This window comes from Monodon monoceros, unplaced genomic scaffold (genome assembly GCF_005190385.1).
Source record: "Monodon monoceros isolate NGI ecotype Baffin Bay Population unplaced genomic scaffold, NGI_Narwhal_1 Super_Scaffold_18, whole genome shotgun sequence".
Taxonomy (NCBI): Eukaryota; Metazoa; Chordata; class Mammalia; order Artiodactyla; family Monodontidae; genus Monodon; species Monodon monoceros.
Genome location: NW_021703774.1, coordinates 42,373,202 through 42,395,995, shown reverse-complemented (window position 1 = coordinate 42,395,995; position 22,794 = coordinate 42,373,202). Strand labels below are relative to the sequence as shown.

General features: G+C 38.4%; 1 protein-coding gene and 1 long non-coding RNA gene across 2 annotated transcripts; one reads left to right on the top strand and one right to left on the bottom strand.

The window, feature by feature from the left end:
* Nucleotides 1-8,306: 8,306 nt before the first annotated feature.
* On the bottom strand, nucleotides 8,307-16,280 carry PTGS2 (prostaglandin-endoperoxide synthase 2). The gene is made up of 10 exons (XM_029231095.1): nucleotides 16,136-16,280; nucleotides 14,615-14,731; nucleotides 14,357-14,500; nucleotides 13,528-13,671; nucleotides 12,921-13,102; nucleotides 12,206-12,289; nucleotides 11,847-12,093; nucleotides 11,306-11,592; nucleotides 10,677-10,824; nucleotides 8,307-10,529 (listed from the first exon to the last, which is right to left on the bottom strand). The coding sequence occupies exons 1-10, from the start codon at nucleotides 16,185-16,187 to the stop codon at nucleotides 10,120-10,122; spliced, it is 1,815 nt and encodes a 604-aa protein (XP_029086928.1). The 5' UTR covers nucleotides 16,188-16,280; the 3' UTR covers nucleotides 8,307-10,119.
* LOC114899925 lies at nucleotides 12,994-15,940 on the top strand. The gene is made up of 3 exons (XR_003794661.1): nucleotides 12,994-13,124; nucleotides 15,286-15,408; nucleotides 15,888-15,940. It is a non-coding gene; the product is annotated as an uncharacterized LOC114899925 (long non-coding RNA).
* Nucleotides 16,281-22,794: the final 6,514 nt, after the last annotated feature.

Below are 22,794 nucleotides of genomic sequence, written 5' to 3'. Positions count from 1 at the left end.
GACTTACTGATTTATTGAGGAAGTTGGACAGTTTTTGTCTTTGGATTGGAAATTTTTAATAAAATTTCTATACCTAAAATTTAAAAAACAATAAAGAGAGGTGAAAACATATTAATTGTTGAAGCCATTTTATAACACAAAGTTGTTGGCATGGTTCAAGACTGTGTTTTTAAAAAAAAATTTTGTTTTTAGATGTATTATCTCATAATACAAAAAAAAGTCATCCATAGTTGTTTCTTATAATGGTCCCCAAATTGGACTAATTAGAGATTTATAACATTATGGAAATAGAAACAATACCAGAACCTTAGCGATTATCCAGTTGTGTTAGTCTGCTTGGGCTGTCATAACAAAATTTCACAGACTAGGTGGTTTAAACAACATAAATTTATTTCTTACAGTTCTGAAGGTCGAGAAATCCAACATCAAGGTGCTGGCAAATTCGGTTTCTGATGAAAGTTCTCTTCTTGGCTTATAGAAGTCTCCCTTTCACTTAGTAATATGCTATTAAGTTTCCTCTGTGTTTTTTCATGGCTTGATAGCTCATTTCTTTTTAGTGCTGAATAATATTCCATTGTCTGGATGTACCATGTAGTGTCTCTTCTTACAAGGACAGTAATGTAATCAGATCAGGGCCCTATACTATATACTATATACTATACTTTATTTTAAAGTATAGTTGATTTACAGTGTTGTGTTAATTTCTGCTGTACAGCAAAGTGATTCAGTTATACATATATACATTCTTTTTTTAAAATAGTCTTTTTTTTTTTTTTTGTCTGGGTTGGGTCTTCATTGCTGCACACAGGCTTTCTCTAGTTACGGCGAGTGGGGGCTACTCTCTACTCTTCGGTGTGGTGTGCGGGCTTCTCATTGCAGTGGCTTCTCTTGTTGCAGAGCATGGGCTCTAGGCACACTGGCTTCAGTAGTTGTGGCACGTGGGCTCAGTAGTTATGGCTCGTGGGCTCTAGAGTGCAGGCTCAGTAGTTGTGGCTCACGGGCTTAGTTGCTCTGCAGCATGTGGGATCTTCCCCGACCAGTGCTCGTACTCGTGTCCCCTGCGTTGACAGGTGGATGCTCAACCACTACGCCACCAGGGAAGCTCGAAAGTTCTTTCTATGACATTTCTGCCCTCTTTTCTTGCATAATTCTCTTCAGTCTTTTCCAAGTTGTTACTAATTCCCTTTTACTGAAGGAGGATCCACTGCCCTAGGTTTTTAACTTGGATCATGTTCAAGGGCTTGAGAACTATCTGACGTTTTATGATAATTTTTGTGTTATTCTTTGTTTTAGGTGTTTAGCTTTTATCAGATCCTCAAAATAATCTATGATAACAAAAGTGTCCATCCACTAAACAGTAATTTTCTGTATCCTATCAGAGCGACTTAGTCTTCTCACTCATAAGTCTCTTTCGACACTAGATGAGGCATATCCACTCAATCAAAAACCGGTAAGGAGTATTTTGGATGCTCCCAGTACTGAGCTTCATGCTAAGAATGAAACAATGAATATCACAATTCTGTAATAAAGACTTAGTGAAAGAGAAAATGATAAGGAGGAGTTGTAGAGAAGTAAATTTATTGAACATACAAGTTTCTCTGACTCCAAAACCTATTATTGTTTCATTTCACCATGCCATGATTATCCCCAATTTGATTTGCTCCCTCCTTCTGGATCTTATTAAAGCTGTAGGATATCGGGCATGAAGTATCCGACCAGTTTTTTTTTTCTCATTGTGAGCTAACATTGTGTTGGGTAAAGGAAGAAGTTTAGTGATGTCCCAATTATTTTGCAAGTTGAGGCTTTCATTTTCAATTTTAATTCCGAGAAGAAAATTACACATTCTTCTTTAAAATCTCCCTCCAATCCAATATACACAGAGTATAGACTAGAGTGGATCCCAGCAAAGATAGAGCAGAGCGTGAGCACATAGGTAAGAAAGATAATGAATCAACTCTATAGCTAGTATTTGCACAGAAAATTAAGAAAAAGGGAAAATCTCTGAAAAAATGCAGTGATGACTTTATGGATTTAAAGACTGTATTTAAAGCAAAGGCATAAGACAAGACCTAAGAGAAATAAGTAATAAGGGCCTTGAAGCAAAAAGCACACACCTGCCAGTCTATGTGGGATGCCAGAAGCAGGTCTGAAAAGGACCATAACATTAACATGCAGTGGAAAGAGAGCTCAAAATGCACTATATGGTTTGTTGTATTTATCTATGTTGAGTGATTTACGTATACTTCCCATTGCAGGAGGTGGGTCCCATCACTCCCAATCTATTCTTCTTTTATTCACATTAGCTACTATATTTGTCTCCTATTGTTGCTGTAACAGATTACCTAAACTTAGTGGTTTTAACAATACAAATTTATTATCTTATAGCTCTGTAGTTCACAAGTCCTAAGTGGGCCACGTTGGGCTAAAATCGAGGTGTGCATTCTTTCTGGAAACTCTAGGGGAGAGCAAGTTTTCTGGCCTTTTCCACCTCTTAGAGGCTGCCCACATTCCTGCATGCCTGGCCACTTCCATCTCCAAAGCTACTAATAGCTGGTCCGGTCTTTCTCACGTTGCATCACTCTGACACTGACCCTTCTGCCATCCTCTTTCACATTTAAGAACTCATGATTACATTGGGTAATCCAGGATAAACTCTTTATTTAAAGGTCAGATGATTAGCAGTCTTAATTCCCTCTGCAACCTTTATTCTACTTTGTTATATAATATATGACAAATGCTGGGGATTAGGACCTGGACAACTTTGGGTAGGAGGACATGATTCTGTCTAATACAGCTAGGAAGTTAAAAAAAAAAAACGCTCTAATTAATGTTTTGTGTCACAGCATGACAGGTAGACCTTTCCTGAGCTGTAAAGTTTCTTATCCTCTGTCTCTTATACCCGTTAAACCAACTGAGAAACAAAGAACTATATTAAGTTACCACAGGATGCGTTAATATTAAGTTAATTCAGTAGTCATATATGAGAAGAGGAATTATGTAGCCTTCTCTAAAACTTCTTCTTTTTTTTTTTTTTTTTTGCGGTACGCGGGCCTCTCACTGCTGTGGCCTCTCCCGTTGCGGAGCACAGGCTCCGGACGCGCAGGCTTAGCAGCCATGGCTCACGGGCCCAGCCGCTCTGCGGCATGTGGGATCTTCCTGGACCTGGGCACGAACCCGTGTCCCCTGCATCGGCAGGCGGACTCTCAACCACTGCACCACCAGGGAAGCCGTCTAAAACTTCTTATAGTATAACTGAATCAAATGAAACTCAGAGAGATTCCTAGTTCTTGATATCACAGAAAACCAATGTTAGAACATCTAGTTACCTCCACCGTCTCTGATTTATTTTCTCAATGCAATATTATGATCAACACATTTATTATATGATTGGAGAAATGAAAAACTTGAAAAGTCATTTGCCTTGAGTTATAGTTTGAAATAGAAAAATAAAAATTGTTGGGAATTCCCTGGCCATCCAGTGGTTAGGACTCTGCACTTTCACTGCCAAGGGCGAGGTTCAATCCCTGGTCAGGGAATTAAGATCCTGCAAGTCGCCCAGCACAGCCAAAAAAAAAAAAGAAAAATTACTTTCTTAAATTGTACGTCAATCCTGAGCTAGGAATATAGTAGTCATTACTGTTCCCATTTTACCTTTGAAAGATGAGGCATATGGGGCTCTTATTAAACACACTGCTAGAAGGGGCAGAAGCCAGATTTGCCCAACTCCAAAGCCCATGCCCTGGCTGCAAGCATCTAGCCATTCAACCACCAGGCAACTATCATCAGGAATGTGAAAAGTCCTGTTCTTGACTTGTAGGACCTAAATTAAGAAATTTAGCTTAGAAATTCACAGTTGGGACTTCCCTGGTGGTCCAGTGGCTAAGACTCCACACTCCCAATGCAGGGGGCCCGCACTCTAGATCCCTGGTCAGGGAACTAGATCCCACATGCTGCAACTAAGAAGTTCACATGCCACAACTAAAGATCCCACATACCTCAATGAAGATCCTGTGTGCCGCAACTAAAACCCAACACAGCCAAATAAATAAATATTAAAAAAAAGAAATCCACAATTGTTTTATAATTCCCAAGGACATAACATCATTTCAAGTGATGCTGTAGATTTCTAAATGATGTTATGTTCTAAGGACGTAACATCATTTCAAGTAATGCTGTAAAGTAGAAGTCATACTCTAACTGAGCCTATTTATGTGAATTCACTTTATTAAGAATATTTATGATATATGTCATCTTTTAAATGAATAAAGAGAATTAATATGAGAAAAGGGAGAGCTGCAGCAATCTATTTGGTGTTAAACTCTCCAAAGTTGGAGCTTTAATACAATTATATTGTTTCTAACATTCAAAGGCTTTCATTCTCTCTCTCTCTCTCTTTGAAGGAGGCATCTTCCAACTGAAACAGCATTTCAGATAACTCAATATTTAAAACATTTCTCAACAGCAATGTCAAGTCTAAATAAAATATACTATGATAACATTATAGAAAACATACATTTTAAATAGTAGATTTCAGGGCATGGGTGAAAGGAACATTCTTTTCCTTTGCATCATTTCCAACTATTTTTTGTTTGAGGATAAGATTTTTTACCCATTGGCCATTCTTCATTGCTTCTTTCAGATTACGATGTACGTGTTTTCCATTCCTTCAAGAGCATGTAAAATATACTCCACCCTGTGTTTTGTGAATGTTGCCATCTTGAACAGATATTGAATAATAGCCAGGGAAAGTCACACCGTGATGTTTCCACATCACCTATTAGGAACAATCAGGAACATGAAAGGGCAAGTGGATGCTATCTGGACAGAGTCCACTTGAATGAAGACACAGAAGACCCACCCAAATCTCACGCTTCTTCCATTTGGTTTCAATGATGAGTCATTTAGGAAGGAAATTGTTTGGGAAGTAAACTGAAGGTAACTTCCTGTGTTCTTTATCAAATAACAATCTATTTTCTGAAGTTCTTTCATGGGTTCATCTCACAGGTAATTTGGCTGTTTATTTTTCTGAGCAACTTTACATAGAATGCTGAAATACATTCTACTTAATTTAAGGCATTTAAATTAATTATTATAGTGAGAGTACTGTTATCTGATCACTTTTGAATGCCGATTGCATTTAGTGAGGGTCCTTAGAAGTAATGCCTTTTGTCTGGTTTAAAAAACAGAATAATTTTCCAAACTGTTTACTATTCATCTTAAACTACTTCCTTCTACTTCAAACCCCAGACTGTGGCTAAGCTCTGTAAAAGCTTGAGTCCTTAATAATACATTGGAATCGGAGGTCAAGTTGGGGGATAATTGTGATTTTTAAATTTTTTTTTAAATATCAACTTTGGAAAAAAAGCAGCACTGAATTTCCTAAGTCTGTGATATTAAGTTGTTAAAATATAATTATTAAATAAGTTACAACACGTGCCAAAGCTATCTGTATCTATATCTATGGGACGAAGGAAAGTTAGGAAACATCAGGGGATCCAGTTTGAAAATGATAAGTAGCAGTTTCTTGATTACTAAAGCGATCATTCAAAAATGTGAAATATGTAATTGCCACATATCACTTAGATTTTAATTTTGGGATGTGTATTTATTTACTTTTCTATTTTTTCCATCTTTCTAATTACCAGGCTATCAGCAAGTACCCTAATCAAAAAGAAATTGCCTTTTGGCAATTCCCTGGAGGTCCAGTGGTTAGGACTCCTGCACTCACTGCACATTTCATCAACATTCCTTGTTAGCTATTTATTCATATCTCTAAAGGCAAAGTAAAAGGAAGTGGTTTGAGCACTGGCAAGTCTCTTGTTAGACAAAGTTTTAAAGTGATGTATCCAGTGACTAAAGGATGTAATTGTTTTATTTGGTTATCTTTAGTAAAGTAATAAGGTTATATATTGTAATACCCCTCAAGAAGTGAAAAATGCAAGATAAAAATTTGATGTTTTTCAGCCGGGGAAATATTTGTGAAACCCTCAAAATATTCATAAAGGATTGGTTTTGTTCATTCTGCAACATTGTGATTGAAAGAGCTTTGGAGTTAGACAGATTTGGTCCTTGGGTAAGTAACTCAATAGTTCTAAGCCTCAGGACTTCCCTGGTGGTCCAGTGGTTAAGACTCTAAGCTTCCAGTGCAGGGGGCGTGGGCTGGATCCCTGGTTGGGGAAGTTCTGCATGCCACTAGGTGTGGCGAAAAAAATAAATAAAAGTTCTAAGCCTCAGTTTCCATATTAATAAAATAATTATATTTTCTCCATAGGACTATGATACAAACTAAATTAAATACAATTTACAGAAAAATGATTACTATAATAGATAGCAAATATGAGTGGAAAATAAATGTAGAACAAGAAAGCATTGGTGGGATCTATCATTTAGTCCCAGTGTATTTTTATGTTTTCACTTTTTATTGGGCTATAATTTACATACAGTAAAATGTACACAGTTATGTGTACAATTATAATAAATTTTTAAAGTAGAATATGTCCATGTCACTTATACCATTATCAAGATATAAAATGATTCCACTGCTGCAGAAAGCTGGCTTATTTATGTACTTTTCCAGGTAATCCTTGCCACTCCCTCTTCCCCCAGCCTTGATTCTTGATTACTTTCATTATAGATTAGTTTTATCTTTCTTAAGAATTTTATATTACTGGAATCGCACAGTATGTACTCTTTTGTGACTTTTTTTTCTCCTTATGTAATTGAGATTCACCCACATTGTTGAATTTATCAGTGGTTCATTACTTTATATTGTTGAGAAGTATTCCATTGTATGGAGATACACCCATTTATTTATCCATGCTCTTATTGACGGAATTTGAGTTGTTTGCATTTTTAAAATGAATTTCAGTTTATTATGAATAAAGCAGCCATGGATGGATCATAGGGTATGTTTATGTTTAACGTTATATAAAACTGCCAGATTGGTTTCCAAAGTGGCTATATACTTTTATACTCCCATTAGCAATTTATGAGAGTTTCATTTATCCCAGAACAAGGCTTCCTCATGCTACCCCTTTATAGCTATAGCTACCCATCCCACCATCCCTAATCTGGTAACCACTAATCGATTCTCCATCCCTATACTTTTGTTAGTTCGAAAATGTTACTTAGGGACTTCCCTGGTGGCGCAGTGGTTAAGAATCTGCCTGCCAATGCAGGGGACACGGGCTTGAGCCCTGGTCCACAAGGATCCCACATGCCGCGGAGCAACTAAGCCCGTGGGCCACAACTACTGAGCCTGCGCTCTAGAGCCCGTGAGCCACAACTACTGAGCCCGCGCGCCTAAAGCCCGTGCTCCACAACAAGAGAAGCCACCGCAATGAGAAGCCCGCGCACCACAACAAAGAGTAGGCCCCGCTCACTGCAACTAGAGAAAGCCTGCAGCAACGAAGACCCAAAGCACCCAAAAATAAATAAATAAATTTATTAAAAAAACCAAACAACCCTCTGAATAGTAACACTCTGTGAAAGGGAAGAAAGATGAGAGTATGAAACCATGAAGCCAAGAAAAAAAATCTTTCAGTAAAGAAGCTAGACATTTGTGTTGAATGCTACTGAGAAGTCAAATAATCTGTTTATGGATGAAGTTAAGTTGTGCCAGTTAAGTACAGTGGAGAGTAGACCAAGAAATGAGGGAGTCCAAACATGGGCAATGGAATCTGAGTCAGATGCATAAGGAAGGAAATGAGGAGATAAGAGGTGAAAGATAGTGATGAGGTTTGGTGAATCAATAGGCTCAGTGAAACTGAAGTTAGATGTTAGAGTGTAAGTACTAAAATAAGTGAGCTGGAAGTGTTGGGAATAAAGGAAGATGATTGAAATGAAAAATTTGGAAATGGTGCAGTAATTAATGATGAGATCAAGGTCTGTATGACCATAGGAACTATGGAAGAAGGCAACACTGGAGTTGAGGACAAGAGAGCCCAAGCAGGATGTTAAGTATGCAGTCCATGTGGATATTGAAATTACCAAGATGTCAAGAGTAGGGAATGACAGAAGCCAATGAGCCAGGTTTCAATTATTTACCCAACTGAACATAATCTTTCCCTCTTTGAACTTCCTGTTAAATTTTGTACCTCCTGGGCTTCCCTGGTGGCGCAGTGGTTGAGAGTCCGCCTGCCGATGCAGGGGACACGGGTTCGTGCCCCGGTCCGGGAAGGCCCCACATGCCGCGGAGCGGCTGGGCCCGTGAGCCATGGCCGCTGAGCCTGCGCGTCCGGAGCCTGTGCTCCGCAACGGGAGAGGCCACAACAGTGAGAGGCCCGCATACTGCAAAAAAAAAAAAAAATTTTGTACCTCCTTAGTAACTTTCTCTTATTCTTTGCCTTTTGTATACTTGTTTTTGTTTTTTTTTTTCCTCTTCTAAGACTAGGCAATGAAAACAAATCTGTGGCTATCCCCTATAGCACAGAGCACACATTTTCTAATACAGTGTTGCCGTGAATGAGAGATTATAGTGACCTTAAGAAGCCTCTGTATGACTGAGGGCAGAACCATTTCATTAAGGGCCAGTCCAGTTTGGAGATAGGAGAATAATAATGCCTTACAGAAATCATCTCATGACAAAGATATACAGCAACAGTCAAAATTTATTTTAGAAGAGATTTTCAGTTCTTAAATAGTACAAAAATAAACAGACATTTGTTTCAACACTTACAGTTTACATAAATTAATTTAATCATACATTTGTCTGAGGCACCAAAACATTCAACACATATTCCAAATTCCCAGATTCAGTCATTCAGATATTAACAAATCAGTTTTTTTAAAATCAAGTTAACAATTTTTTATACAAGCCCTTCTACTATTGACTCTTTCTTAACAATAACATAAAACCTTAAAAGTTCCCCTGAGTTATTTCTCTTTAATGAAATTTTATTTTCTCCCTCTGCCTGAGGCATACTTTTTCAATTATTTACATAAATACTGATGTTGTCTGTAGTCAGTGCTTGATTTAAAAATATTAAAACCCACAGTTCTTTGCACGGAATGTCCGCCCAGAAAGTTATGGGTCAATGAATTAATGAAACGTCCACAGGTCCCTCAAAAATGTACAAAATATCAGTCTTATAGCACATCCAGGCTAATGAGACACAACATTCTCTGTGGGCTGGTGTATAGGTAAACCTTAAAGACAAATTCCAACTTTACATCTCAGTATACCAAAGTTGGATTCCTAAATAAATGTATTCACAAACCTTAAGCCAATTATTTATCTTGTATTAATAATTCAGAGGTAATCCCAAAAGATACATTGATTCTGATATAATGCAGAAAAAAAAATCAATGCAGCCTTAAACCCAGTTTATAATAACCATCCTAAGAAGACATAAATAATAGTCTTCAATAAATTAAATTAATATACAGTACCAGAAAATGTCAGCTGACAATGAGATGTGGAAAAGAAGCATTGTCTTCCTGGGAACTATTCAGCAATTAAGTTTTGTTTTTAAGCGAGAACCCCCTACAGTTCTAAGCTATTAGCCTCTATAAGGCTACTTTGGTTTTAAATTATTCACAAAGTTCTCTGCCTTTCACTTAAAATGAGTGTATACCTTCTTGTAAAGGCCTTCTGTAGTAGTCCTGAGCTGAGCTTTTCCTGAAAACCTGCATAAGTTCAGGTAAGAAAGTATAGAGTCCAAAGAAAGACAAACTCAGACCTTAAAACCAGGAAAACAAAATAGAAGTAAACTGATCAGAAAATGGCTAAAAGATCATAAAATGATCATTGAGTAGGTAGCTGCTTCTCACACATCATGGAAGACACCTTGGAAATATCGATAGTGTAGAAAGAAATGTGCAGCATTTTGTCATCTTGTAACAGCATTTAAATGTTCAAACATCTTAGCTTTTGTTCTAAGTTGAAATTCAAGTAAAAAGATGTCACACTCATTTCTCATTGGATTGTACAAAAGGATGAAAACTGTTTTCCCCCTTTAACTTGAAGACATCTTTAAAATCAACATGAAAATCTTCACAAGTGTGACCCCTTTCTCCTTAACAGAGATGTTAAGTAACACAAGGAGTTTAACATAAATATTAAATAATTAAGTTAAAAGAAATAGTTCATATAAATAAATAAATATGATCAATCAGCTTCTACAGTTCAGTTGAACGTTCTTTTAGTAGTACTGTGGGGTTGATATCATCTAGTCCAGAGTGGGAAGAGCTTGCATTAATGGTGACTGTTTTGGTGAGCTGTGGATCTTGAACACTGAATGAGGTAAAAGGACAGCCTTTCACGTTATTGCAGATGAGAGACTGAATTGAGGCAGTCTTGATGATTTTAAAACCTACTTCTCCACCAAAAGTGCTAGGCTTCCAGTACTCAGGAGAACATATAGGATTACCCATAAGTCCTTTCAAGGAGAATGGTGCTCCAACTTCTACCATGGTCTCCCCAAAGATGGCGTCTGGTCGAGGCTTTTCTACCAGAAGAGCAGGATACAGCTCCATGGCATCAACGTCACCATAGAGCGCTTCTAACTCCGCAGCCATTTCCTTCTCTCCTGTGAAGGTGACAAGGACAGAGATACAACCAATGTAAAACTTTTACAAAATAAAAAAAGTCTTACCCTTTGCTCAATTTCCTTTCAACTTCTGCTGTTTTCATTTGCCCCTTGACTCTTTGAAGAAGTTTAGAAACTGTTCCTCACCTGTAAGTTCTTCAAATGATTTATAAGGCTTCAGCAGAAAGCGTTTGCGGTACTCATTAAAAGACTGGTATTTCATCTCTCTGCTGTGGTCAATTGAAGCCTTTGATACTTTCTCTACTGCAACTGGAAGATTCCTACCACCAGCAACCTGTTGAAAATGAATTACATTGTAGAACACAGTTGAGTTTTAGGCATATTTAAGATTTTTTTTTTTCTTTTTTTGGCCGTGCTGCACAGCTTGTAGGATTTTAGTTCCCTGACCAGAGATTGAACCTGGGCCCTTGGCAGTGAGAGTGTGAAGTCCTAACCACTGGACCACCAAGGAATTCCCAGATTTCTATTTTAAAAGCATCCCTTGGGTACCAAGTACATAAGACTGATGCCCCAGCTCCCAGCTGAGACCTAAACTGTAAGTTTGGAATATTTATAGAATATTTCTATGATCTAGATTATAATGGTAACATTATATTATAATCGAGATTATATGTTAGGCTTCTTATTTCAAGGAAAGAATATTACTAGCAAATAATTACTCTTTTAGTAAGTTTAAGAAAAATCATTTCTGCAGCAGAAATTCTAGTTACTGACAAGTCCTTTGTTTTGTTTTGTTTTTCAATAATAAAGCTTACCCTGCCAGCAATTTGCCTGGTGAATGATTCAACAAACTGAGTGAGGCCGTGTTCCAGTAAGAGGGAGTTGTTATAGACAAATTGCTGATACTTGTAGTCCTGGCCATCAATCTGAAAGGTGTCAGGCAGAAGGGGATGCCAGTGGTAGAGTGTGTTAAACTCAGCAGCAATACGGTTTTGGTACTGGAATTGTTGGTTAAAAAGCAGCTCTGGGTCAAACTTCAGTTTGAAGTGATAGCCACTCAGGTGCTGTACATAGTCTTCAATCACAATCTTAATAGTTTCTCCTATTGGCACAAAAGAAAAATTTAGAACATGAATTTCTTCTCACAAACGTTCAAGAAACCAAAATGCAATTGTTAATTTGCCATTCCTTCACTTTTATATTTTCTTTTTTACCATCAAAAGCTCAGGAATTGAATGAATATGGAGCAGGTGATTTTACACGTACTACATTCCCCCAGAATTACTGAAAACCTAGCAAAGTTAGTTTTCTCTGGGGAAGAGGATTTTATTTAAATGATTTGCCCTTCTTGCTTACCTATCAGTATTAGCCTACTTGTCTGGAACAACCGCTCATCGTCCCATTCTGGATGCTCATGTTTAAGAACATCACACACTCTGTTGTGTTCCCGCAGCCAAATTGTGGCATACATCATCAGACCAGGCACCAGACCAAAGACTTCCTGCCCCACAGCAAACCGCAGGTGTTCAGGAACATGAGGGGGGTAGATCATCTCGACCTGAGTATCTTTGACTGTGGGAGGATACATTTCACCACCAATTATCTAAAAAATAACAGTAACAAAAGAGGTAAGAAACAAATTTTAATCATAAGAGATTTTGAACATAGGTGGGTAGTGAGTCATAATTAATTCTTAATATTTAAATGGAACAAACCTGATATTTCATTTTTCCATCCTTGAAAAGGCGCAGTTTATGCTGTCTCTCCAAAGATTCACCATAAACATGATTTAAGTCCACCTAGAAGATTATGGAAAATTTTTAATTTGTTGCTGTTGTTTATTCTTATGTAAAGTGTCTATGATGTATTTATCACTAAATAACTTGATGATTTAGTTTGCTTTAATTAAAATTTTTCAATAACACATTTTTCACAGCCACAAAATAATAAATTAACTTGTTTATCCACTGAAGCTACTAAAACCTACAAACCTAAATATGTCTCCTAAATATGTCACCTATTAGTGTCTCATATGGAGCTTATATCATAAGTTTCACTATAACTATATGGTATTTCTTTTAAAAAGCAGCAGAAAATGTTTGATATAAAATTCTTATCAATAACTTGAAGCTATGTCACTGAAATCCAAGAGATAATAATGCTGCAAAAATCTCACCTTATAATATTTAAGGCAGCATAATCAGGGTACAAATGTTTTTGAAGACAACCTTTTGCAGTGCCAATATTTTAAACTAAAAATATAAGAGCCAAACTACAAATAATAATCTGTATATATGTATGTAAGTATGTGTGTCTGTGTGTTTGTTTTTGTATTTTTACCAAACCAGTGAATTAAAATGGAAACTCCATTTAAGGTTTTTATAGATAGAACTATGATTTGCTACTAATTTTGATTTAACTCTGTCTTACCCCATGGCTCTGTCCCGTGGTGAATGCTGGTCCTCGCTTATGATCTGTCTTGAAAAATTGATGGGTGAAGTGCTGGGCAAAGAACGCAAACATCATATTTGTGCCCTGGGGATCAGGGATGAACTTTCTTCTTAGAAGTACTTTTTCCACAACTTCTTTTGAATCAGGAAGCTCTTTCCTCCCTGAAAAATGAGAAAGCCTAAGGTAAGAATCCATCTATATATTCAAGGAAGCAGAGAGTGACTGTCAATTAACCAGGGTCTTTTTCACTTACAGGAGAAGTACAACTTTGAACAGGATCATAATATAAATGGAAGTTCTAAAACACAGGGGAACAACTTCTTATTGAATATTTTAATCTATTTTGTTTAATATTAATTCAGTTTTAATGATAGAATTTGAAAACATCATGACATTATACCAAAATGCCCATTCACTTTCATGGAGTAGTTTACATGGACTCACACTTTCAAAAAATCTCCAGAGATATCCATAAGGAAAAAATGGCTTTATTAACAAATAAATCATAGTTTATGGTCAAATTTTCTAGGTAGCAATCCAATTCCAGTTACAGTTAATACATCTCTAACTGCTTCCTCTCACTCACCTTTGACACCCATGGGTGTTGGGCAGTCATCAGGCACAGGAGGAAGAACTCTGGTGTAATAGGACAGGTTAGAAAAGGCTTCCCAGCTTTTATAGCCGTAGTGCACATTATAAGTTGGCGGGCTGTCAATCAGATGTGATCTCGCTGAAATTTGAGGGGAAAAAAAAACATTATTTGCTCCCATATGCAAGGCAAATCAATGTTCATTTTTATTGTAAAATATGCAAAGTGGCACTAGAGTGAATTTAATTCCAACAAAGATACTCTATTTTAAAACAGTTATACTTTAAAGCCAACGGCCACCGGTACTCAAAAAAGAGGAAAGAATGATTCATTAACATGCATCTTTGATAACGTATATATACTTTACAGAAGACAGTATGGTCCAGCCATCTTGATTTTTCAAATAACCATCCACTTACTGCTGAAGAGGCCTATGAGGAATGTCTGGGCTTGACACTCACTTTAGAAATAAAGGTATTTTCTTGCTGACCCCAATCCAAATTATCCATTTATTTTAATGGGTGCAATTCTGTGGCCCATGGGCATTCAATAAACAACTAGACCACACTTCCTTCACAAACTGTCAAGAACAGTGAAGGTTAGAAGAGGTATGCAGGTATGCAGGATTTTAAGTAGAATTCTGACTGTGAGACAGAACTTTATAAACTTGAAGGGATTCAGATGTCAATATTTTTGGCCATTAAGACAGAAGGTAAACTAAAATGGTATATTTAAATGTTTCGGATTAAGTTTAAAAATCTAAAGTTTTATAAAGTACATTTTTCTTTGAGGCCGCTGAAAGCCCTAGAAAGTGATTTGTACTTACATATCAACACATATCTCATAATCATGTTCTGCAGGAAGGGAATGTTATTGACAATGTTCCAGACTCCCTTGAAGTGCGTAAGTATGTAGTGCACTGTGTTTGGAGTGGGTTTCAGGAATAATTTTATTCTTGTCAGAAATTCAGCTGCAAAGAGAAAAAAAAGAGAAATTAATGGGACCTCATTATAAGACACAATTCTGTAAAATGATAACTGTATATATCCCCATTCCAAATGAGGGCACCCAAAAACAAACTTACGTGTGGTACAGTTTTCACCATAGAATCCTGTTCGGGTACAGTCACATTTATACTGGTCAAATCCTATGCTCATACATACACCTCGATTCTGGCATGGACTGGAACAGCAAGGATTTGCTACAATAAAGTAAAGACAATGAGATTGATATATATGTCATATATATGACATAATATGTATAAAATAGATAACTAATAAGAACCTGCTGTATTGCACAGGGAACTCCACTTCACTGTACAGTAAAAATTAACACATTGTAAAACAACTATACCCGAATTAAAAAAAAAGAAAGTAAAGACAGTGAATAAATCATTCTTCAGTGTCTTAATCTTGACTTAAACATTTAATTGTTTTACTTACTATGATTCAACTTTATGATTAAAAAGTTCAAGAAATATACAGGTAGTCATGGGAAAGCAATTTTTTTTTGGCTTGCCTCACAGAATGGTTAAAATGTAGAAATACCAACTTCCTATTCTAAATAAAGGTAACAGAATATTCCACCAGACATATTGGTGGAATGTTGCTAAGCTTTTCTTTGTAACTTTTTAGATGTTCAAATTAGCCTTTTTAAGAGGCTCAAAGAAGTAGGACTTCCAAAATTAAAGTTAATTGATCCAGTACATTAATCAAAATTTAAGTGTTTTTTTGGTTTTCTTTTTGTTTTTGTCAGAACTCAAAGCTGTTGAAAGATCTGGACAAAGAACATTCCAAGTTGAGAGGAAAACTAGTGAAAAGGCCCTGAGGCGTGTTTGAGAGAGTGTGGCAGAAGCAAAGCTAGGAGGAGAGGTGGAAGGTGAGTTCAGAAAAGGCAAAGGCAGATCATGTGGGTCTTATGGGAATTTGGGTTTTATTCCGTGTCAAGGGAAATCATTGAATGGCTTACAGTATTAAAGTGGCATGACTTAATTTACATTAAACAAAAACAAAACAGGGAATTCCCAGGCCATCCAATGGTTAAGACTGCTCTCACTGCTGAGGGCCTGGGTTCCATCCCTGGTCAAGAAACTAAGATCCCGCAAGCTGCGCAGTGCAGCCAAAAAAAAAAAGTAGAGAAAATTTCAAAGTAAAAACAGCTTCATTTTTAAACATTTTGCTTACCTGAAAAAACAATCTGGACTTCCCTGGGGCAGGAAAGCACTAACTAGGGTATTTAACACAATTATTTCCATTCAGTAACAGTAGGTACTATTAAAAACAAAACATCTCGCATATATTGATCAGAGTCTGTCTTATGATAACCTGCAAATTAGTATCACTATTCCTATTTAGCAGATGAGAAAAGTGAGACTCGGACGGGTTAAGTAAGTGACCCATGATGATCAGAGCTGATGGCAAAGCTGAGCTGTCCGTCCAGTTTATTTGGACTCGAGTGGTCCAGCCTCTTTACAAAGCCATACAGCCTCTGTCTTCCGAGGGTATTCAGAATACCTAGAGTTCCCTGGAGAGGTCAGAGCGGAAACTCGACCCGGGTGTACGGAGCCGCGGAGTCCCAGGTGCCGGGCGCCCAGGTACTCACTCACCTGCACCACAGAGCGCCAGGGCGGCGCAGAGCAGCAGCGCGCGGGCAAGCATCTCGGCTGCGGGAGGGGCGCGGGACCGGCAGAGGCGTTGCGTTGTGTGAGTCCCGCCTGTCCAGTTGGAGGAAGGCGCGGTGCGGAGTTCCTGAGCGTCCTCTGACGGTCGCTGCGAGTCGTTTGACAACTGGAAGCTAACGGAGAGGACCTTCCTTTTATGCGTGAAAACAGCCCACGTGACGGCATGACTGTTTCTTTCCGCCTTTCCTTCCCCCCCTCCAAAACTTTTCCTCCGTCTCTCCACTTAAATAATTGCGTAAGACCCGCCCGGGTCGGGGTAGGATTTTTTTTACCCACGGAAACTGGAAAATCGGAAACCTGGGAGGTTGCGCTCGGCTTCCCCAAGGTGGGTGCAAAGCGGATCGCCCCCTCCCCACTTCGATCTTCCTGAGCCCCTCCCTGGGTTTCTCCGCCCTCGGCGCCGGGCTTCGCGCCAGATTCCTTTCCTTCTTTCGGGTCTTTGACCCAGGCTTCCAAGACCCGATGCCGAGGCAGATCTTCTTGCGGGGGAAGGGCGGCCCCCTGGTCTTCCTTTCCCGGAATCAGAGGAGCCTGGAGGTTCCGGAGCGCAGGGAATCCCCTTGCGCGCCCCCGCCCCCTGGTCTGGTCCCTAGGCTTTGGGGGGCCGAAGAAGACACAGTCTGGACAGACTGGGGAGAGTGGGTCCAAGAAAGGCTGACATGTTTTACTCATGTGTATTTCAGACGTGTCATGATTTCAGTGACCACTCAGCCTCGTGTAGGTTCAGCACACACATACATACATTTAAATTTTTTTTAGATTTTTACTTGACCTAATGAAATGTGATAGCTATAGTCAGCGTACATATCTGTAGCTTCTCTTTATAGCTGAGTTGTTTTTAACATAAATGCTGTTCTCCACGCCACCACCCCGACGTTGCTTCTTGGAGAGGGGAAATAAAGGTAAATTCCTCTCCTCAATACCGATCCTGAGTTCTTATCCTGTAAACCGTCAATCTGGGATCGAAGGGTCACCGCTATAAACTTTCCTCTCCGATGAACCAGGGAAGCGGAGGTGACCAGGATCTGCAGGGATGCTAAACGTCCAAAACTTCTGCTTTAATGCATTTCTTTCTCTGCCGCTTGGTTCCCAGTGTTTGGGTCGCCAGCCCTTCACAGGAGATACAAATAGAAGGAAGTAGATTTTTAAAGTTTGCTTTTTTGTCTTTTCTGCCTACTTTTCCAGGATAATGAGTTGTGACAAAGGATTAAAATACATTACGTTTACTTTTCAATTGTCTGGGCTCATTAGGGCCAATTTTCTATTCTCATTTTGGAAGGTAATTTGATGAAGAATTTGGATGGAACGGATGTAAAAGAAGGGTGATTTTGACAATTTTGAATTTCATCATCCTTTGCTTTTGTTTAACATCTATCTTTTGGTAGTGGCTGGGAGGGTGTGTGAGGGTAAAATGCTAAGAAAAGAAAAAAAAAGTAGCAGCGTTGTAGAGCCTTTAAAAAAAGACACTGGATTTTTAAAAAAAGTATTTTGCTTAATGTACACGTTATCTGATTCTACATGAGACACAAATGACTAAAATTCCATCTCACGCAGGAAGCTTTTCTCCTCTAGACATAGTTAATCATTCCATTTGTGACACTCCCATTTATTGTACTGAGTCTTACATGAAATTTCAACTAAGAGCATAGATTTAAAAAAATAATTTCTTTTTTTTTAAGGTATTAAACACATCAATCTGAGACACTTTATTAATTAATTTATATTTATTTTTGCTGTGTTTGGGTCTTCGTTTCTGTGCGAGGGCTTTCTCTAGTTGTGGCAAGCGGGAGCTACTCTTCATCCCAGTGCGCGGGCCTCTCGCTATTGCGGCCTCTCTTGTTGCGGAGCACAGGATCCAGACGCGCAGGCTCAGTACTTGTGGCTCACGGGCCTAGTCGCTCCGCGGCATGCGGGATCCTCCCAGACCAGGGCTCGAACCCGTGTCCCCTGCATTAGCAGGCAGACTCCCAACCACTGTGCCACCAGGGAAGCCCAATAATTTCTTTTAATAATTCCAATTTTCTGTTTCATTTTAAGTGAGTAGGATGTATCTACTCAAATTTTAAGTTGATATTTAAGACTACTAATTTGAGCTTGGTTAGATGCGAGGGAAGAATTCATACTCTGAATTCTCTTTTTTTTGTTTGTTTGTTTGTTTTGTTTTTGTTTTTTTGTGGTACGCGGGCCCCTCACAGTTGTGGCCTCTCCCGTTGCGGAGCACAGGCTCCGGATGCGCAGGCTCAGCGGCCATGGCTCACGGGCCCAGCCACTCCGCGACATGTGGGATCTTCCCGGACCAGGGCAAGAACCCGTGTCCCCTGCCTCGGCAGGCGGACTCTCAACCACTGCGCCACCAGGAAAGCTCTGAATTCTTAAGTATACTAAAATTTTATATTGTAATCCTGAATTCATTTTGAAGTCATCATCATTGTCCTCATCAGAGCTTAATTGTATACCTACTATGTATATAAGTATATATACCTACTGTGTATATAAGTGTGTTCTGTTTGCAGAGAGGCTGAATTCAGAGGTGAGAACAAAACAGTGTAGAGAATAATAACATTTAGACTACTTGGAACTTAAAGAAATTGAACTCCATTTCATAGTGGAAATTCAATTAAAAAACATCTATTTGGTTAAAGTACTTGGTTTAATCTGTAACTTCTATAGCACAATAGAGAGAGTTACATGTACCTATGCAGTCAGAAAATAGTTCAAGGAGAAAATGACATTTTAAGGATGGGTGCAGTTTAGAAAGGAAGTCCAATTATGGGCTTCAGGAAAAACAATAGTGATTTATTAATTTTGACAAGTCTGAGACAATAAAATAAAATGGAAAGCATATTTGGGGATGCTGGTCATGGGGGAATATTAAATGTCCCAAACCAAATCAAAGTGGCTAAACCTGTCATATGTGGAAAAGTACTATGATTATTATGCTGTATGTCACACCATAAAAAATAAGGTTATGATTATGTAAAAATTTTAACTCTCATTTGGGTATATATTTAGTGTTTCTGTGTACATTTTAGACAAATATATGTATCTGTTATATAAAATTTCTTTTATTAGTCTCTGAAATTTGTTGGGAAATTCTCTGTATAAAGCGAAAATAAGAAAGCATATTAAAAATCTTCCAGAGCATTCTGTTGAGTTTTACTGCCCCCTTCTGCTGCTTCATTTTTTATCAACTTCTTTTTCTCTCTGATTGCTGTGAAGATCACTAAGTAGATTTTGTGAGTGATGTTATAATGTTCTTAAAAGTCCACATATGCAGTGTTCATTTGAAATTTAACTTTCATGAATATTCTAAAAAGGAATGAAATATGTGTTAATTGAAGTGATAAGCCATTCATATGAGCTAAAAGAAAATGAACAATAAAGGCTATTAATACCCAAAATTCTAAACGGGCTAACATTTTCAAGGGAGATATATCTTACTGCTTTGAGCAGGATTCTACCATTCAGACGTGGAAGGTTGCTCATATCCACTGTCTTAGTCATGGAGCTTCTTTCTATTTCCCTCCCTTCTCCTTTGGCTGATTTAGTGATTCACTCAGAGAGAGTGGCGATTGCCCCTTGTCTTTTTTTTTTTTTTTTTAATTTATTTTTGGCTGTATTGGGTCTTCATTGCTGCGCGTGGGCTTTTCTTTAGTTGCAGCGAATGGGAGCTACTCTTCGTTGTGGTATGTGGGCTTCTCATTGCAGTGGCTTCTCTTGTTGTGGAGCACGGGCCCTAGGTGCACAGGCTTCAGTAGCTGTGGCACGCAGGCTCAGTAGTTGTGGCTCGCAGACTCAGTAGTTGTGGCGCACGGGCTTAGTTGCTCTGCAGCATGTGGGATCTTCCCGGACCAGGGCTCAAAACCATGTCCCCTGCATTGGCAGGCAGGTTCTTAACCACTGTGCCACCAGGGAAGTCCCACTTGTCTTTTTTATTCATGACAGGCTGGCTAGAGAAAGAGCTTTGCTATCTTGCATCTTGCCTTAAGAGACATTTTAGCAAGGTTATGCCACAGAGTATGTCTGTTTCCTGAAGGGCAGAAAAAATACCCATAAAAGACCCTTCCTTTAGTCTTTTAGTAAATCCTTGCTATATACCCATTCCTAGCTACACTTTCAAAGCTAAAAACAAGAGCATGTGGACAAAGAACGTCACCTATCATTTCAGTAAACAAAGGATGTAAAACCCTCAGCCACTGACCCACTCCCCTCCCCCATGGTGCAGGACAATGCACCCCGAGGGGAATTCAGGATGGAGATAAACAGGCTTCCACTGCACTGACTGTGTACCCTGAGGGGCTTCAGGGTGCAGAAAAATAGGATAGTGGCCCTATCAAAGGAATAATTTCAATAAACCAGACTCTTGCATCTTCCCATGTGTGGAAAGCACTAAATTCATTAACTTGAGATGTCTGGTTTTCTTCAGTTAGCAGGAATCTTTTGACATTCCACTACCTGGGTTTTGGTTTTTTTTTCTTTTGGTTTGGTTTTTTTTGTTTATTTGTTTGTCTTTTGCAAAAACTCCTGTTTATCCTGGCTCCTCTCTTACCTTTGTGTCCTGGGCTTAAGTACACCGAATAATACATAATTCTCAACTTTTAGGTTGTGCTTTTGATTTTTCAGTTGACAAGGATAAACATTTTTTTAATTAAAAATAATCCTTGTTAGAATAAACCAATGAAGAAATACCAAATAATATCTACTTCTGAGTTTTATAAAAAAAAATTATCTTCTTTTTCTCTACTCAGTTCCCTGATAGATTTTTCTTTTAATTCACTTTTCATGGTTGTATATCATAACTACTAAGGTGAGCCAAGGTAGATTGAACATGGTCTTTGTGTCGGAGCTAGGAATCCCAAAAGGGGATAAGGAAGTGCAAGAGAGTGTGAGCAGGGTATGCTAGGGCCAGCGTGATGAGAGCCCACTCACCAATTAAATATCAGGTTTAGCATGTCCAGTTTCTGACCCAGCTTGTAAGGAGCTTGGAAGTTGCCTCTCTATCCTAACAAATAAAAATCTGAACAAACTGAAAACTCTATGCTCTTCTTAGATCCCTCAAAGAAGTGAGGTGACAGGATAAAAAACTGCCCTCAAAATTGGAGAGACTGGCCATACAGAGAAGCACAATTTACCAGAACAGAAACCCACAGGCAGAAACCTCCATAGATACCAGTGCCTATGTAGGAAATGTCGAAGTGTAATTGAGGAATTGCTGGATGCTCAACTTGCATAAATCAGAGAGTTAAAAATTCCAGGGGGTCCATTCATTTTTGTGAGTTTTACTTCCTGAAACTCTACCAGGTTCCCACAGTCAATATCAGGAAAAAAATAATCCCCTTGGGGGATGGGGGGGGAAGTAACCATTTTGAAATATGCCAGAGCATTATGTTCTTTTTAATTAGGCCTGCACTCAAAAGAAACTATTTTACCAGAGCCTAAACTATGGGAATTTTATCAGAGCCTAAATGACCTAGGGGAAAGGATATACTCAACTCCATCACCCTCTAGCCATGTCCCACTTAGCACTTGTGACATTCACAGCTCAGAGGCACAGACTCACTAAAAGACTGAGAACTGATCACAGGACTCTAGAAGACTTCCCCTCCCCCACACCTCCCTACCACATTACTGAAGGCCTATTTACCAGAGTTCTTTTCACCCAGTACACCTTGCCCAAAATGACAAGTCATGCTGAAAGGCAAAAGAACAGTTTGAAAAGGCAGAGCAAGCATCTGAACCAGACTCAGGGATATGGCAGAGATATTGGAAATAATCAGATCATGAGTGCCAATAGAAGAGTAGTTAATATGCAAGAACAGATGGGTAATATAAGCAGAGAGATGGAAATTCTAAGAAAAAATAAAGAAGAAATGCTAGAGATCAATAACATTATAACAGGAATGAAGAACGCCTTTGATGGACTTCTAAGTCGACTGGACATGTTTGAGGAAAGAATCTCTGAGCTTGAGGATATGTCAGTAGAAACTTCCAAAACTGAAAAGGAAAAGTATACAAAGAGAAAAAATACTGTAAAAAACATAAAAAATAGTCAAGAACTGTTGAAGAACTGCAAAAGGTCTCACATAGGTATAAAGGGAATAGAGTAGGAGAAGAAAGAGAGAAAGAAACAGAAACAGTACTGACTGAGAATTTCCCTAAGTTAATGTCAGGCACCAAACCACATATCCAGGAAGCTCAGAGAACATCAAGTAGGAATGTGCCAATGAAACCATACCTAGGCATATCATAGTAAAACTGCAGAAAATAAAATATAAAGGAAAAAATCTTGAAAGAAGTTAGAGAAAAAAAAAATACTTTACTATATATAGAGGAGCAAGGATAAGAATTACATCCTACTTCTCCTCAGAAACCATGCAAGCAGGAAGAGAATGAAATAAAATATTTAAAGTTTTGAAACCAAAAAAAAAAAATTAAAATCATCAACCTAGGAAATTATCCTTCAAAAGTGAAGGAACAAATTTTCTCAGACAAACAAAATTTGAGGGAATTTATGGCCATTAGATCTGCCTTGCAAGTTCTTCAGTGAGAAGGAAAATGACATAAGTCAGAATCTCAGATCTACA

What these genes read in the sequence shown, in the direction of transcription:
- PTGS2 (XM_029231095.1), bottom strand. Translation starts at nt 16,187, where the DNA reads ATGCTTGCCCGCGCGCTGCTGCTCTGCGCCGCCCTGGCGCTCTGTGGT. An exon ending in CCTGGCGCTCTGTGGTGCAG is followed by an intron (nt 14,732 to 16,135) that starts GTGAGTGAGTAC and finishes ACTTTATTGTAG; the next exon opens with CAAATCCTTGCTGTTCCAGT. An exon ending in ATCATTTGAAGAACTTACAG is followed by an intron (nt 10,530 to 10,676) that starts GTGAGGAACAGT and finishes TCACCTTCACAG; the next exon opens with GAGAGAAGGAAATGGCTGCG.